Here is a 17,540-nt window from a genome sequence, read left to right on the forward strand (position 1 = left end):
CCGCACACCCACATGCCTTTGTGGCAAACTAACTAGGCACAGAGGCAAATTAGCTTTATTTCTATAGGATTTGAGGTTCTCACAGCGGCGGTTCTATCTTCTGGGATGTAATGCCGTATAATCCGTTGAAAATCAGTCAACATTTCGGAAGAACGTGTCACCTCCTTCCGAAACGTCGGTTGACTTTCAACGAAGTACACCGCATTATTTCCCAGAAGATAATTCCGCTCTCTTCCGGTTCTCATTAACTTTACAGCAAAGAACTAGACGGTAAATAAAAAAAAAAACTCCGTGGTTTTAGTCCGCAAGCGAACTATACCGACCGAGCGACCACCGCTTGTCGGCGAACTTGGTGCCAGCTTTAACGTATAGAGGGTGTCGCGTGGTCAGCGGAACGAATCTCGACGGCCGTTAATCTCGGTTTTCTAGACCGGAGCCGCTATTTCCTTGAAATAGCTCCTTAATAATCCTCACGAGGCTGAGTGGACCCCGTTCCAGACCCACTACTTATCAGAAAATCTGGTAGCGTCGGTAATCGAACCCGGACTTTTGGATCTGTAGCCAGGGACTCTGACCACTAAACCACAGAGGCGGTAAATCAAGTGCTCTAAAGCTTGGGTGGGTCCTGTTTGAAAAGCGGCTCACAGAGATTCAATGCGCGGCCTTCAGGATTATCCGCTAGACTGGCCCGCTCCCGAATTTTCTGCTCACTTGAGGAAAATGGCCTTGTAAAGAGTGGTAAAACAGAACCACGGAACTTAGTTTTAACTTTATTGTAACTACTACGAAACAGAATGCATAACTGGCAACAACGGGGCGCTAATATTCCTGTTATTTAATTGCATTGTATCAACTGCAGAGATTCATACTGTATGAGAGAATTGTTGTGTATGGCGAGATGACAGGGACATGAAGGAGGTCAAGGAAAGTGGATCGTGACCTGTTTCAAGGTGCTGTACCGGTATTCGCCTGGAAGGGCTTAGAATGGCCGGTGCTTCATTAACTAATTCATGGAGCTGAGTCCTTCCTGAAAAGCCGCCAGTCTCTCGGCTATAATCAGGATTTTACAACATTTTATTGAACCCGAAGATTCATTACCGTGTTCACAAGAGACCTCCACGGGCCTCTGTCTTGAATCATATGAATCCAGTCCATACCACCCCGTCCTATTTCTCTAAGATCCATCGTAATATTATCCTCCCACCGACGTCTAGGTCTTCGTAGTGGCCTGTTCCGTTCTGGCTTTCCCACGTTCCTGTTTTCCCATTCGTGTTACATGCCCTGCCCATGCCATTCTTCTTGACTTGATCATTTTAATTGTATTTGGCGAAGAGTACAACTAATGAAGATTCTCATTATCGTTCTTCTCCGCCCTCCTATGATTTAAGTCCTCTTCGGTCCAAATATTCTCCTCAGCACCGTGTTCTCACATATCTTCAGTCCTTGTTCTTTTTTTTTTTTTTAACGCAAGAGACTAAGTCTCACACCCGTACGAAAACGACAGCAGATTTTTAGTTTGTATATTTTAGTGCTTCACTGTAGAGCCAAATGTGGTACCAAGTTAGATCCGTTTTGCCTCTTGACGTAACCTACACGGTTTATTTGTTTTCCTGTGTTTAACAAGAATAATTCCGCAAAAAATATGTTTTGCGTATCGGCATCTCAGAACTTCCGCCTGAGAATGTGGGCTCGGCGGGAGGCTGGGTTACACATCCTTTGACCGCGACAAAATGTCTATGGCACTGTTTGATGCCGCCAACATGTCTCCTCATACAGTGTGACAGCAGTGTGACTCGAGGCACGGTAGCAGTAGCCAAAAGCTACATGTAGGTGAGAAACGTACCGCTTTGTGCAATTGATTCTTCAGTTATTTAATGACGCTTTTTCAACTATAGCGCCATTTAGCACACTTTTGGCCAAGAAATTCTCCGCTGTGTATGGAAGATTCGTTGCCGTGTTAACAAAAGTTGGCGGCCAAGATCTTACTGTGCCAGATTAATCTAGGCTGTATCTACGTATCCAGTATCCTAGAGAGTTTATATATTTATATTAGCGCTCCACCGAGCAAATTGGTTCAAGCGGGAACACGTCTGACTTGTATTTGAAAGGTGCCTGGTTCGATTCTCAGCTGGTATATTGACTACCGTTGCCGGAGGCTTTCGTGGTTTTCTTTAGTCTCTACAGGGAGATGCCTGGATAATACCTCAAAACAAGCCACCAGCGCATCCTACGTCATCCTTTCCAATTCATCATTTCTTAATTGTACCATAGAGTCCAGGTAGTGCAGTCGGTATAGCGGCTGGCTACGGGCTGGGCGACCGAGGGGTCGGAGTTCGAGTCTCAGTAGGGTCAATAATTTTCACTTTTCCAAGTCATCCAGGCCGCCCCTGAGGCCCACCCAGCCTCCTATCCAATGGCTACCGTTGACTCTTTACGGAGGGGGCGGTGTTGAAGCTGATCTCACATCTCCAGCTAGTGCCGAGGTCAAGAAAACCTGGGTCTGTACATCCACTCCCCCATGCGCCTTCATTACGTAGTGCTTAATTAGTTAAGCACATGGACTTTACCTTTACCTTTTTTAATCGTGCCATTCGACGCTATAGGTGTAGCCTGAGCTACTGACGGCGTCGTTAAATAAACTGTTAATTAAAGTGGAAAGTACGAGTATAGTATTATCCTCCTAACGAAACCAGGTATTCGAGGAGGATCTTTCATTTGTTAGTTTGTTTATTCGCTCATCTGTACCATTCCTTCATCCGCACATTCACTTCTGGCTTCCCTTCTCTGAGGCTTAGGTTAAGTTCCAGCATTGTACCCAGACTACGCACCGCACGGCACCACGCGATGAGCTGCACAATCATACATCCGGTTCGGACCACCCTTGACCCCCATGCCCTGCCGCTGCTGTCGGCTGAAGATGCTCGCTCTCGCCGTGAAGATGCAGGGGGTCGCGTAGGGAAGGTTGCGCTTATCTGTTCAATGAATCTGTACTCTGAGGCTTTTTGCAGCTTGCAGTCAAAATATTCCTCCAGTGAAACCCGGACATGCTTATGTAAAACTCATACCTAGAGAACTGCACCGACCAGGTTGACACAGCAGTATTTGAGAGGCACACAGGGACTTTGCCTTCATTACCAAGACATTTTTCGCGTCTCCATGATAACAGCAGGTCACAGTTTTCCATTCGTAGAAGGAATCTAAATTTATAAATTCTCCACATGAGCAATGTAATTGTTGCTGCTATTCAGTTCAGGGTCTGTTGTTTGCTGCTCTTCTCGTGTCAAAACGCTTAAAGGCAAAAAAAAGTAAAGTTATCCCTGTACTTAATTATGCTCTATGCCAGGCATGTCCAACGCGTCGATCGCGGGACGATTTTTGGTCGATCTCATAGGCCTATAAGGAAATTATACGTGAAAAGCATGTAAATTCATTTGTAATATAATATGAATATATTAAGATTTTGAAGGGAAAATACGTATTAAAGTAGTCTGTACTTTCAGTGTATGTTGCTTTTACAACAAACATCGTGTGTCGTGTTATTTTTACCAATATTTTTGCTTAAAGCGAGGTACGACGATAGGATGGGGTGGTACATCACTAGCAGTTTTTACACTAAAAAGTCGATCACAACCTGTTTGAAGTTGGACATGCCTGCTCTGTACCATGAAGACGTAAGGAGGAGTGGAGGTACAGCTACGCCACTCATAACCTCAGTACGAGATAAGGGTGAGTGGTCAGCTTCACGGCCCTGTCGCTTTACCTGCGGGGAAGCAGCCCCCAGTACCCAGTGGATAGTAGGCCAGTCTGGATGCTGTACCGAAGAGAGTAATTTTTTTTCCTCACTCATCCACCCCATAGCCTAGTCATTATACTGACGAAGTGGCTCTTTAAAGATTAAAGTATACAAAACGATAATTTTACCTGGTATTTTATATGTATATTGTTAAAATTAGTCTTTCCCATGTTGAGAGAACATAGATTATGAAGATTACTGCCTAATTGTTAAGGAATAAGGCAACCAAGTGTAAGAGGCTCACATGTTTTTAAACTTTATGGATTCCATCCTGTTGTGTATTCATGTGAATTGGACTATCAGCACAACATAAAGAGGTATAACTTCAAGGTGGAGACAAAATAGATGTTGTGGAATTTGCCTGATGATGACCTAGGTAAAGATCGAAACATGTAGCATACTCGTACACCTGCTTACATTAAAGGAAAAAGAGACACCACAACATCTGTTTTGTCTCCACCTTGAAGATATCCTTCTTTATGTTGTGGTGACTGTCCAATTCACATAACAGTTGCATGTTTTTCTCCCATAGGACCATCTTCAGATGTTCATATGATAAAAGGAGATTGCTTGCATATATATTAAAATTAAAATACATGTAGTCTCAAATTATACAGTATATGTTACCACCTATATACAATTTTAATGTGCACATAAGAAATCTTCTTTTTATCAAATGAGCCTCAAGAGATGATCCGATGAGACCAAAATATGTAAGACAATTATAGTAACTTAAGTTTTTAACATGTCTTGATACCCTTGGTGGCTGTCTTATTCCTTAACAAATAATATGAAGTGATAGTCCATATGTCCCATTTTAAGACAGGGTTACTGTCTTGGAATGTGAAAATATGTATTTGGTAGATGTTTACTTATGTTTTAGGAACATTCTGCCACCTTGTTTGGGATCTCACTCTTTACCATGAAGAAGGGGGGGGGGGGCAGCACGTTGAACCGAAACATCTGTGTACATCTACCAGACTATCCAGTGTCACATGTTAGAAATCAGTGATTTCCATAGTCACCATCATGAGATCCTCTATCTTACATAGATCATGTATGAGAATAGTGAACGTAAGAGAGAGAAAGTGACAGACAGCTGGAGAAAGTTGCATGAAGGGGAGCACCATAATTTGTACTCTTTGCCATATATTATTCATGTGACTTGAGTCAATGAGTATGAAATTGGCAGTGCAAGCAGCACTTATAGAGTCTGAGGATTTCATATAAAATTTTAGTCAGAAAGCCTGGAAGGGAGAGGTTGGTGAAGATGTCTACAGAACTTGAATGAGAAAGTGTTATAAATTGCTGCTGGTTTAAGGAACAATCTTGACTTGTGTAGGTAATGTCTCTGTGTTTAAGCGGTGCACCATCTTCGGTTTAAGGGGTACAGCTGTGTATTGAAACAGTGTCACCTTTACCCATGGATGAAAGGGTTCTTGTATCCACCAGATTTAATCAGTTCACCTCACATAATTGAACATCTGTTGAAGGCTGGGAAATTATAGTGTCTCATGTTAGAATAATCAGGGCGGAAGACAGAGACAAGAGTTCCGCAGAAACATTGGTCCCTAGTTACTAATATGCATGGCTTCACTCCCAGGAAGACATTAATCTTCAAGGCGTGTCATGTTTCTCTCAAGTTCCTCCAGGCATATTCTGTGGTAGTACCTACAATAGGCCATATCCTGCCACATTCTTCACATATTGTTGATCAGGATAAACCACCATTTGATGCTGTATAACAATTATGTAGTTGAAATGTCAGGCCACCCCATAGCTCAAGCGCTTAGTCTCTGGCTTCCCACCCCGGCGGCCCGGGTTCGATCCCGGGGTCTGGTCAAGTGGGATTTGTGGTGGACAATGTGGCACTGGGGCGGGTTTTCTCTGAGTACTTCGGTTTCCCCGGCCAATCTTCATTCCACCAAATTAAATTCTCCATCATCATAATCACCTGGGGCAGGTACAATAGGACAATCAGTGGCCGTCGTGCCAAGTGGACCCAGTTAGACTCCACCCCCACTAAGCGAATTATAAAAAAATTTTAATTGAAATGTTGCTAGGTAAACTATGATACAAATAATATCTATGTTTCGTCATTATACATTATTGTACACGTATACTGACTGTGGGTAAATACAGACACTGACCGGATATGTGACTTATTGGACTCAACAGTAATACTTATATTGAAATTACTTGGTTGATTACAGAGCTATGTAGACACACTGTGTAATACCGAGCGAGAGGATAGAGCTTCTTGTGGGGGCGAGGATTCAAGCTATGACTCCGATTATGAGGCAGAAGACTTGGCATCACACCATGACGTGAGCCGTACGGTATCAGATACCCTGGGAGCAGAGTTCGCTGAGTATGTGTCCGGCCCTCAGTCAGCACCAGCCCAGCCTCCACAACAAGGTTCTGCAGGTACAGAATATGGACACTTTATAATGTTATTAATCATTCATGGGCAGAATATATATAGGGTGATGCACTTGAAATCATACTGTTGTAGAGAATATTGTGTAGAATGCTGCATTCTGGGGTGTGATTCCATGTAGACTAATACATGTTTGTTTTTTTATTGCAAGTGGGGTGGGACTAAGTCCCTTGCACTGCAGCCACTTCTGGCCTATTGTGCCAGCCCCAGATGATAGGTGAGGGTGATTGTGGAGTAATTGGTGGAATGAAGATTGGCAGGGGAAATCGAAGTACTCGGAGAAAACCTGCCCCAGCGCCACTTTGTCCACCACAAATCCCACTTGACCAGACCCGGAATCGAACCCGGGCCCTGGCGGTGGGAAGCCAGCGACTAACAGCTTTAGCTATGGCGCGGCCTTCTAATACCTGTTTACTAATATTTTGGATGGATATATTGGGTAAAGGAATAAGATCCTGAAGATGAGAGCAGTACATTCCTCCAAGATGTTGAGAAACATCTGCTGGACTATACATCCTCACATACCAGAAGACAGGGTTCTTCACAGTCACCACCATGAGAACTTACAACCTCACAGAAAATGTAGTTAATATCAAAATATGCTGTCACTGAAACATATGAGTTCATAATTATCTAGTTCTGCTCCTACAAAAGAAACTGCTGTATTCACCATGATGGTGCTATATATTCTGCAGTTAAGACAGTGGATATGTGGTAGGAATTTTGGAAACAAGCTTCATTTTGAAGGAATCATGGCCATAGATCCCTATGTTTTACATCTGCTAATTCTTTTTTATGTCATCTTAGAAACGGTATGTACCAAATCAGTCCAAGAAGCATACAGCAACTGAAAGTGAATATTGGAAATGCTGTCAACAGCAGCACAATGGATACTGTTTGTTTACGCATGTCTCTTGAAACATGGTCAGGAGGGCTGATTATGTATTCAGGGACTTGGAGGACTCCTCCAGCATGTTTTGGGGAACAGTGATTCATGTTTTATGTTCATTGAAATATAAAATGCAATTTGTTATAGTTGGGTACAGTTTTAGAAGGATCAGTCTGTGATAAAGATAAACATTTTAGATGAGTGTTATGTATACTGTATAATGTTATATGGGCCAGCACAGCTCAGTTTGTAGTGTGATTGACTTATGGTCTGGGTAGCTGTGTTCAGTTCCCAGCAGAAGAGGACATTTATTCACTTCACCATGTTCAGACAGGCTCTGGAGCCCAGTCCTATAATAGTGGTGACTTTTTCCCCAGAGAAGAGCAGTTGAATTGTGAAGCCGACTAATAGCCATCTAGTGTCAAAATTAAGAATGTATGGAACCTTGTACCTCTACACTTCTTATTACTGATATAGGTACATTTTCTATACTGCAGCAGGCAAAATTATAATTTTATAATAAATCGTTAGAATTTATCAAGCTTGTTAAAATTGTAATATTGTATTTAAGGTTCTCAAGGCGGTGACTGTGAAGGGTACAGAAAAGTAAGCTGTCTGAGAGACTACCAGAAGCTCTGCTTGCTACCACCTCCCAGTTTTATACTTAGCTCACTCTTGGACCCTGAAAATGGAGACAGTATGTTCCTCTAAAATGTTGGGCTGTCTCCAAACCACATGATGTTACTATGTAGAAGACTGTACTCTATACTGCTGTTATTTATTATTATTATTATTTAATTAAATTTCTGTAATCCATACAAGATCAAATGACCTATAGGATATAGAAACTGTCATTATAAATATATAACAATAGTATAACAGTAAATCTCATATACATGTCATAAATCTTACAGTAGCCATCTGAACCAATTTTACATAGAATTAATACAAATATGGTAGTAAAAGTAAATTACAACTATGAGGGTCATACTGAAAGTCATGAGCAACAATTTTTTGTAAAGTAACATGCTTTATTATTGACAAACCAAATACACCACCTCAATCTACAGACCTTTCTTTCTTTTCCACATAATTGCCACTTCTTTGTACACATTTCTCCCAGCGTTCTGGGGGTTTCAAAATTTCCCTTCTGTAAAATTCTGTTCCAGCCATCCGAAGACACTGAAGCACTGCTTTCTGAATTGCCTCCCTTGTCTCAAAACGTTGTCCACACAGCTGATCCTTCACAAATCCAAAAAGATGGTAGTCGGAGGGTGCCAGATCAGGGCTATAGGAGGGGTGTGGAAGAACTTCCCACCCCATCTTTGCAATTGCTTCCAATGTGAGACGAGCAGCATGGGGGCGAGTCTTGTCATGCAGGATGATGATGTTTTGTCCCGGACGTTTATCGTGCAGTGCACAACGGAGCTTGTAAAGTGTCTGGACATAACGAGCAGCACTGATGGTTTGCCCAGGTTCCAGGAATTTGGCCAGAATAAACCCCTCTGCATCCCAGAAGACTGTGCCCATCACCTTCGCAGCTGATGGCACTGTCTTTGCCTTCTTTTTTGATGGAGAATGCAAATGGTGCCGCCATTCCATACTCTGCTGTTTCGTTTCAGGCTCAAAATGGTGAAACCAGCTTTCGTCACCTGTCACAATACAGAGCAAAAAATCATCGCCTTCATGTCGATATCTCTGCAGCAGTTCTGAGGTGATGGCTTTTCGCTGACCTTTGTGGTCTTTGGCCAGTAACTGTGGGACCCAACGAGCACAAACTTTCCTATAGCCCAAGCTTTCAATCATCTCCTGTACTGCACTGTGCCCTATTCCAAGTTTTCGGACTATTGTGTCCACAGTCACACGCCTGTCATCTTGAATGATCTCATCCACTCTTTCCTTGTTGCGTTCAGTTGAGGCTGTTCGAGGACAACTGCTCCGAGGCTCATCTTTGATGCTGGTGTTCCCATCTTTAAAATGTTTCACCCATCTTCAAACACTGCTCGCACCCATGCACACACTTCCATAAGCACGCCAAAGTCTCTGGTGAATTTCTGCAGCAGGGATTTGCTCTTTCACAAGAAATTTGATGACAGCAAGCTGGCGAAATGACATATCGTCGGCCATTTTGTTAGGAGTGATACTGGTCACGTGAAGCTATTGACGTCACAAGACACTCAAGCTTAACACAACAGTGGTTTCACCTACCACTGTACTCTCTTTTGTCTGCTATTCCCAGGTTGCATGCAAAAAAAGTTGCTCTTGACTTTTGGTACGATCTACGTATTAACTAAATAATGTAAAGGTATTCAATGGGAAGTTGTTTTGTAAAATTCATCAATGCTATAAAATGCATGTTCAGTGAGATAGCTTCTCAATAAAGATTTGAATTGCTTAACATCTTTAGATAACAATTTAATATTCAAAGGTAAGTGATTATAAATCTTGCTTCCAGAGAACAGCACTCCTTTTTGTAATATTAGTAAATTTGTAGAGGGTAAGTATAAATTATAATTATAGCAGGTATTAATATCGTGAATATCTGTGTTAGATGTAAAGTAACTTTTATTCTTAATTATGAAAAGAAGTAAGGAAAAAATATATTGAGACTGGAGTGGCAGTTCTTCATAGCTGATGAATTTCCTCCTTTTCAGGTTATGCTGCAAGGGTTGAGTTTGGGCTCAAGCTGGGATACACAGAGTCACTTGTTCAGGCAGCTCTTCAGAAACTTGGACCCAGTCCTGAACAAAATGAGCTCCTAGAAGAGCTAATTAAACTTGGGGCTCAGGCCCCAAGACAGCAAGACCTTGCTCCCGAAGGAGCTGAAGAATCAGACTCCACTTTTGACGCACCAGCAGATGATTCTCTCAGCCTCCGACTCCGCCCCATTGTCATTGATGGAAGTAATGTTGCCATGGGGTGAGAATTGACTGTTGACTCTTAAATTTTATAATTCAAAGAAAACAGAAGAATATTGGCATCATTCTACAGACTAGTTAGACTTTAGGGTAAAATGTCTGGGAAAGGTTGGGAATGGAGCCAGGATCAGTAAAACAGCAGCAAGCCTAGAAAATTAAAGTGTAAAAAAAAAGCCTAAGACTGATTTTTCAGCTTTCTGAAACATATTTTTGGATCATAATCTATGTACAACAGTTTCTTGGTTGGAGAACTGGTATTGTATTCTGTTTTTTTAGAATTTGAATAATCTTTCTCATTTTTTCTCTCCTTCCCTCCAATAAATAAATGTTTTTGTGTAATGAAAGTAAGTGAACATATTGTCACATGATAGATTGTGACTGTAGATGGGGTTTGGATTAATGACTCAGTTTCACACTTTGATACAGTGCATGACTACACTTTACAGTTCACATTTAGTAACATTTATGCAATATATACAGAGGTTTCCTATCAATGAAGGCTTTTGCAGCAGGTTGTGCCTTATTTTATGCAGCTACTCTGAAACTGCAGTTAGTCAGCTGAATGGTTGTAGACCTGACTGCCGACAAGTTTAATCCTAGTTCTCTGGTCCTGGTTGTAACACCTCAGTGCAGAGCCGTTACTTAGCAGTGGCTATTCTATAGTTGCTGGTTTCGAGGTAGTTGCCAAGCAACAGGTCTACGTGCCACAATATAAATAATTATCCATGATAAGTTTAAGAAAAAATCTGGTTTTGTTACAAATCTGAAAACTGAGAAGATTCGTATGACCTTTCTTACATGAAACCTCAGTTGAAAACCACTGGTTTAACAGCCACATTGCTGAAGTAGGCTAAAATGTTAGCAAGTGATCATCTTCCAGCTGAAAGAGATTTAAGGAATAATCATAGAAGATTTTGAAAGTGGATCCCAGAATTGAATCAGATCCCACTAGCTTTACTTGTACTGTTCAGTGATGTCAAAATTGGTTGATTTTTGCAGCCATGGCAACAAGGAAGTTTTCTCGTGTCGAGGAATAAAGTTGTGTGTTGAGTGGTTCCGGGCTAGAGGCCACAAGGAAATTACAGTTTTTGTTCCAAAATGGCGTAAAGAAGCTGCACGGCCAGATAATCCTGTTGCTGGTGAGTCATGTTAAGAAATGGGAAACGTAAAGTAACTGTAATTCAAATTAAATTTGAGAGGTAAGGATGCAGAATCATTTCCAAAGTGATAATCAGAAATTTATGGTTTGGTACAGTACAAAATGGTTGTAATTTACAGAGACTTGTGTTGAACCAAGCCAGACATTTTGAGTCTAATAATATGATTCTAATAATCTGTAACATATATGAATACAATTTAAAACAAACGTTTATATGAATTGTTAGAAATTTACTTGTATTACTTGTTTGTGAATAGAGCTTCATCTTTTGCATTGAAACCATCACCATTTTTCACTTCATTAGCTCCGTACTGTACAGTCAGAGTGTACACTTTCACTTGTAATTAAAATTCTCTAACAATATACGATGGGGTACCCAAAAGAAACCGAACTAATTTTTTTGTGGGCAGAGCTTTTGTAGTACAGCATTTTGCAGCTATGAGCGCATAGAGCTAACATTCCTGAGTCGATAAGCCGACTACCATTGCTTCAGAAGGTAAGGACTAGTTTCAGCAGAGTTTATAGTGACAACTGTTTTGTGTGATCGTCGTTTTTGCAATGTCTGATTTTCGTGAACAGCGTGCGGCGGTGAAATTCTGCTTTTTGCTCGGGAAAAGTGGAACAGAAACTCTTGAAATGTTAAAAACGGCATACAAGGACAATGCTATGGGGAAAACTCAAGTGTTTGAGTGGTTTTCCCGTTTCAAAAATGGTGAAATGTCAATTGATGACGAACCTCGTTCTGGTCATCCTTCCACGGCCCGAACACATGAAAATGTTGAAAAAATTCGTGAACTCATCAAGGAAGATCGACGATGGGCCATTGAAGAAATTGTGGAGCTGTCGGGAGTGACTTGGAGCTCAGTTAAGCAAATTTTGACAGAAGATTTGGGAATGAAAAGGGTGGCTGCGAAATTCGTGCCACGACTGCTGACTGCTGAACAAAAAGAAGGTCGCGTGGAAGCATGCTGTGCTTTGAAAGAAGAGTCCCGACTTTTTTTTATTTCCTCGAATGAAAAGAGGCATGAAAGGAAAGCGTTTTGCTGATATTGCTGAGGTGAAGGAAAAAACGACGGAGGCGCTGTCAAGCATCTCAAAAGATGAATTTAGACAATGTTTTGAAAAATGGAATAAAAGACTAGACAAGTGTATTAGTGTAAGTGGAGAGTACTTTGAAGAGGATTGAAGGTTTGTGCTTAAAATTTGAATAAATAAGTTTAAAAAAAAAATAAGTTCGGTTTCTTTTGGGTACCCCCTCGTATGCACATTCTGCAGTATGCATTATGCATGGAAATCTAAGTAGTTGTTTCTTCTTTTGAATTTTTCTTACCAAAATTTTGTATGTATTTTGAGGTTTCATAGGAAGTTTATGAAACCTTTTAATACTAAGTCTAGGGCTGCTAGCTGTGCAAAAGCTGCCAGGTTATTCCATGAAGAAAACCCTTTGTGCCCATATAAAAATCTGAATTCTCAAATAAATATTTTATGCATTTATGTCATCTCTTCACACATACACTTATGCGAATTACATAGAATAGAGAACCAGCCTCCATTCATGTACCAAATTGGATTATGGCTGACCCAGTAGAACCTGATTCATCAGATCACTTAGTTATGATAGAGAAAGAATTACTTCTGTCCATTCAGAATATATTAATACGCTTAATAAAGGTAAAAAGTAAAGTTGTCCATCAACACCATGTAGTGAAATTGAATGAGAGAGTGGAAATATAGCTCCATGCATCCTTAATTTTGCTAGAGCATACGGTAGCATGGTTGAGGCACAAGCCAGAAGGTCGCACGATCAAATCCCGATGAGGTAGATTTTTCAATTTATCTCATCCTTCCAGCCGCACTGTGGCCCTGGGGTCGACTCAGCCTCTAACAGAAATGAGTACCAGGGATATTCTTGGGGGTAAAGGGCGGCTGGTGCATAAGGCTGACATCCTTGCCACCATCTATGAGCCGATTGTCTATAAACTGTGGGAATCTCAACGTCTCACAACCCTATGGGCCTCCACGGCCTGTTACAGAGATACCTTTACTTTACTTTTTTACTAGATAGAGATGTTTGGTCAGTTTCATGCCCCCATCAATTTACCTCCAGGGATAGAACCTGCAGTATGCACTGGATACAACGCTGGGTGGTCCCCAGAGCCAGTCTGAACATGGTAATGAAGAGAAAAATCTCTTGCCATCACTGGGAATCTGACCCAATTCTCAAGTCCTCCAGCCCTTAGCTAGTCACTATGTTGATTAAATCATGCTGACTCTCATGAATACAATCAATATGACTATTAAATGTGCTAATATTGCGTTTTATTTCCTCACCAGTACATAAACACAGTAAACTGGGAAAAGTATATGACATTTGCTGCAAATGTTCTTTCTTTTTTGTTGTAGACCAAGAAATACTAACAGAATTAGAGAGAGATCGTTGTCTGGTGTTTACACCATCTCGTCTGGTTGGTGGCAAGAGAATGGTTTGCTATGATGATCGTTACATACTGAAACTGGCATCAGAAATAGATGGCATTGTAGTGTCTAATGACAACTATCGAGATCTTGCTCAGGAAAGTCCTGAATTCAGGAAGGTTATTGAAGAGAGGATACTTATGTACTCCTTTGTCAATGACAGGTGAGAAGCCACATCACGGTTTTCATTTTTATTCTTTGATGATCATATAACTCATGTATTTTGAAGTGCTTTAGCACCAGGTTGCTTAATGCATCACTGAATTATTAACAGTTTCATGTGTGACAGACGCTTATATGTAAACAGCTAAAAATATGTTGTGTAACATTCTGAATTTTGTTGTTGATGCCTGATGGAACTGCTGATCATCATTCCAGAGGTTGTGAATTTGAAGAATATTTTCTTCGTTGTGTTTTTTTTTTTTTATTTCATAAATATTGTGATCTCCATAGTCTCCATAGGAGGAATTAAATAAGCAGACACTTGATATACATCTTATTTTAAAACCACTCTCACTAGAGCTGTTATTCCTTTTAAGAAATTTCTTACATGCTCTTCTCACCAAAATGATCTACCAAGTCTATTGAAGAGGACATGAAGGTATATGATATGCTTATGGTTCATCTTACAGATATAGAAGATAAGTATATATTGAAGAGGAAGTTTTGAATCTTCATATAATTTCCTTTTGTTATGTTTGTTTTTGCCTTACCAGTCATCATCATCATCTTCCTATACATTCCGTTACCTCACTGTGTTTGCAGTTTGACTGATTACAATGATATTTTCACAATAAAGGTTCATGCCTCCTGATGATCCCTTGGGAAGATCTGGCCCAACGCTGGACAACTTCTTGCGCATTCAGCCACGGAAGGGTGATCCTCCACCTCCCTGTCCATATGGCAAGAAGTGCACATATGGGAACAAATGTAAATTTCACCATCCAGAACGAGGACCACTTCCACACAAGTCAGTTACTGAACGGCTTGTGGAACATGCACAGAGACAGCGGGAAGCTCGAGGCATTCACAGTCGTGACTCCAGTCCAGGTATAATTTTTATGATCAACTTTTTTATACATTCAGTGTATTTATGTAGTTTTAATTTGTTATTCCCTCTCCAAGTGATAACGTGCAATTAAAATTCCATGACATAATGTTGCATATATGTTCCACGGTATATATTCCTGTGATATGTATTCCACAGGAAACTTGTTTGGGGATATTTGACAAAGGGAAGAGCACTAATCACAGCAGTTGTGAAGAGAAAGATTGGCTTAAGATATTTCTTTCACATAGTACCAGATTAAGTGTTCTGGGGTGTTTTGTTTATACTGACTGAAGGCCTAAACCTCTAATTTTAGGAGCCAATTTACATTCTTGTTAATTATAATCACCACCACAATGCATACTACCACCACCCTAGTAGTGGTATCATAACTTACAAAAATATAACAAGCTCCAGGTATCACAAAACAGAATCTTTCCATTGTTTTGGAGGTCTTTTTAAGTGTTCTGCTCATGCTTTTATGGTGGGATACCATCAGAGGGGCAGCTCATCTTTCAGTTTCTTTTTTAACCTTTTATAAAGTCTTCTATTGATGGTATTTGCAATTCTGTGTTAGTTCTTTCTTTCATGGTCACAAAAGGTGTAACCTGCTGTCTGTCTCATCAAACCTGTCCTAACTGATATTAATCTTTACTCCTCAGTTCTTATAGTCTGTGCTTCACTACCATATGTTAGCAATGGTCCACCAGACATAAATTCTAATTCTTGTATGTGTTGAGACTAAAAGGAATTTCACTCCCTCCATGCTGATGTCTGTTAACAAAATAAGTAAATTAATTTGATGTGTATGTGTTTTGGCAGGGTTTTTGGAACTCATAGTATCCACAAATAATTAATTTAGGACTTCTAGACATAATAGTTGAAATTTTATTTCAGTGATAATATTTAATAATATTTAATAAGAAACGTTTTGGGTGGAAGAATGTGATGTTCAAAGTGAGATACGTAATTTTAACATTGAAACGTGCCAACAAGGTATATTGCTATTTTATTGCAGGTAACCAGCTGAAGAGTAAATCTTTGAGTCTACCATTACCTTCATCACCTCCAGTGGAACTAGATTCCACAAAACAGCCCATCAGGAAGACTCCACTTGCACGCACCAAGTCCAGTGTACCTGGCATCTCAGTGCCACCAGAAGGAGAGAAACAGAAGAAGATTAGTGTGCTGAAAAGTTGTAGTGTTGAGAATGTGGCAGAGGGTGCTGTAGGATACTATCATAGTCCACAACAAATGACAGTGCCACGTCCAGGCTATGGGCTGTGGAACCCGGGAGTCAGTTCAGAACAGCAGCCATGGCCTCCGTACACTGCAGGGTATAGTGATCAAGGAGGTCATGTGGCTGTGGCAAAACGTCTCTCAGATCCTGAGAGTCCTCCAGCACATGTGGATGTGGGTGTAAACTTGCATCGTAAGCTGCAGCGTCAGTTGACCCTGAATCCAACAAGTGATCCTCGTCTGTATCAGATGCAACGGTATCTGGTCCCCTCGCCCTCCCAGCCACTCGCCACACACCGTCCTGTGACACGACATAGCAGTGGTGGGGATGCTCAGTATGGACCCTCAACAGCGGCCATTACAACAGGTTGGGAGCACCGCCATATGCATCAAAATGTGACACGCATAGCCTCTGCCCCTGATTCGTACCAGCCCTGGCCACCTGTCCCTCCACCACATCCTGCCAGGCATATGCACCGGCTAGGCAGCACATCCGACCCTCAGCTGAACCTTTGCGTTCCACCAAGTGAACCACCTCTCCTCTCTGATCCTTTTGATGGCTCTGTTTGGCAACCAGCCACATCTGCCCATCCACCTTCTGTAGTTTGGCCTCCACAAACCTCACATATGCCACCTCCCCCTTCTCATGCTCCATTTTCAACAAATGCAGAAGATGCAAGAAGAAGACTGCATTACCATCTGGCATCCATCTTTCCTGAAGAACAGGTGCAGAAGGCTATGCAATTATATCCAGAGGAAACTAACCCTCAGAAAATCTGTGCTGCTATACTGTCTATGTTTCCAAAACCATAGCTTATTGTTCGTGGTTCAGTTTCATTTCTCATGCTGTGGGCAAGTGGAAGGCTGAATGAAATGTTAGAAAACCAAGCAAGACTGCAGACTTTATGTCACCCCCAGGTATATTGTGGGTAGTTCAGCAGTATGCACAGAACATCCAGCAAGCTGAACTCTCTGAATTAACCTTCAGAGTTAGTTACAGAGCAGAGAGCTAAGCTGAAGCAGAACTGGTAGATAGTAATTGGGGTGATCTTTGGAGCTGTGACTCATGCCCTACAGGTGGGGCCTTCCTTCATCCATTAACACATTCACTGCCATATATGGAGGCCTCTGCCCCCAAGTTCCTTTTGTCTTCTCTCATTTATTTTGTATGTCGAAATACCAGTTTGAATTTGTCAGTCGGATTCAGTAAACCTTTTGACATGAAAATGAGAGTTCTTCCTTTTTTAAAAATAAAAATATGTTGATGTCCTTTACATTTTTTAGCATGTATGTGTGTTTTTTTGTAGGTTTTTTGAGCGTACACAATGAAAAGTTGCAAAAATATGGCAATTAGCTTTGCGTTTACAGGAAACAACTTAGGAGCCACCAAACAGATATCCATGAAATTTTATATTAGGAAGTTTTACTAAAATCGGTTAATATCTTCCAGTTTGTGTTGATATCACAGAGCAATAATAGACACTTTTTATAAAGACCTGCGAGGTACAGTCAGTAAATAGGTTACAAATGGAAGTAAAACAGCTGAAATTGGCTAATAGGTTTTCTGTGTGTATCACTA

The 17,540-nt window shown here is 41.0% G+C and overlaps 1 protein-coding gene across 3 annotated transcripts in view; it reads left to right on the forward strand.

Moving 5' to 3' along the window:
• LOC111869690 (endoribonuclease ZC3H12A) overlaps positions 1 to 17,540 on the forward strand; it is a 154,007-nt gene extending 136,467 nt beyond the window's left edge. For all 3 annotated transcript variants that reach the window (XM_023861385.2, XM_023861387.2, XM_023861386.2), the window contains exons 2-7: positions 6,007 to 6,220; positions 9,777 to 10,041; positions 11,040 to 11,179; positions 13,603 to 13,837; positions 14,474 to 14,724; positions 15,741 to 17,540. In XM_023861385.2, the coding sequence (XP_023717153.1) occupies positions 6,007 to 6,220; positions 9,777 to 10,041; positions 11,040 to 11,179; positions 13,603 to 13,837; positions 14,474 to 14,724; positions 15,741 to 16,774 (2,139 nt within the window). In that variant the 3' untranslated portion in view covers positions 16,775 to 17,540. The remainder of the gene's footprint in view (positions 1 to 6,006; positions 6,221 to 9,776; positions 10,042 to 11,039; positions 11,180 to 13,602; positions 13,838 to 14,473; positions 14,725 to 15,740) is intronic.

Source organism: Cryptotermes secundus, unplaced genomic scaffold (assembly GCF_002891405.2).
Source record: "Cryptotermes secundus unplaced genomic scaffold, Csec_1.0 scaffold1072, whole genome shotgun sequence".
Lineage (NCBI taxonomy): Eukaryota > Metazoa > Arthropoda > Insecta > Blattodea > Kalotermitidae > Cryptotermes > Cryptotermes secundus.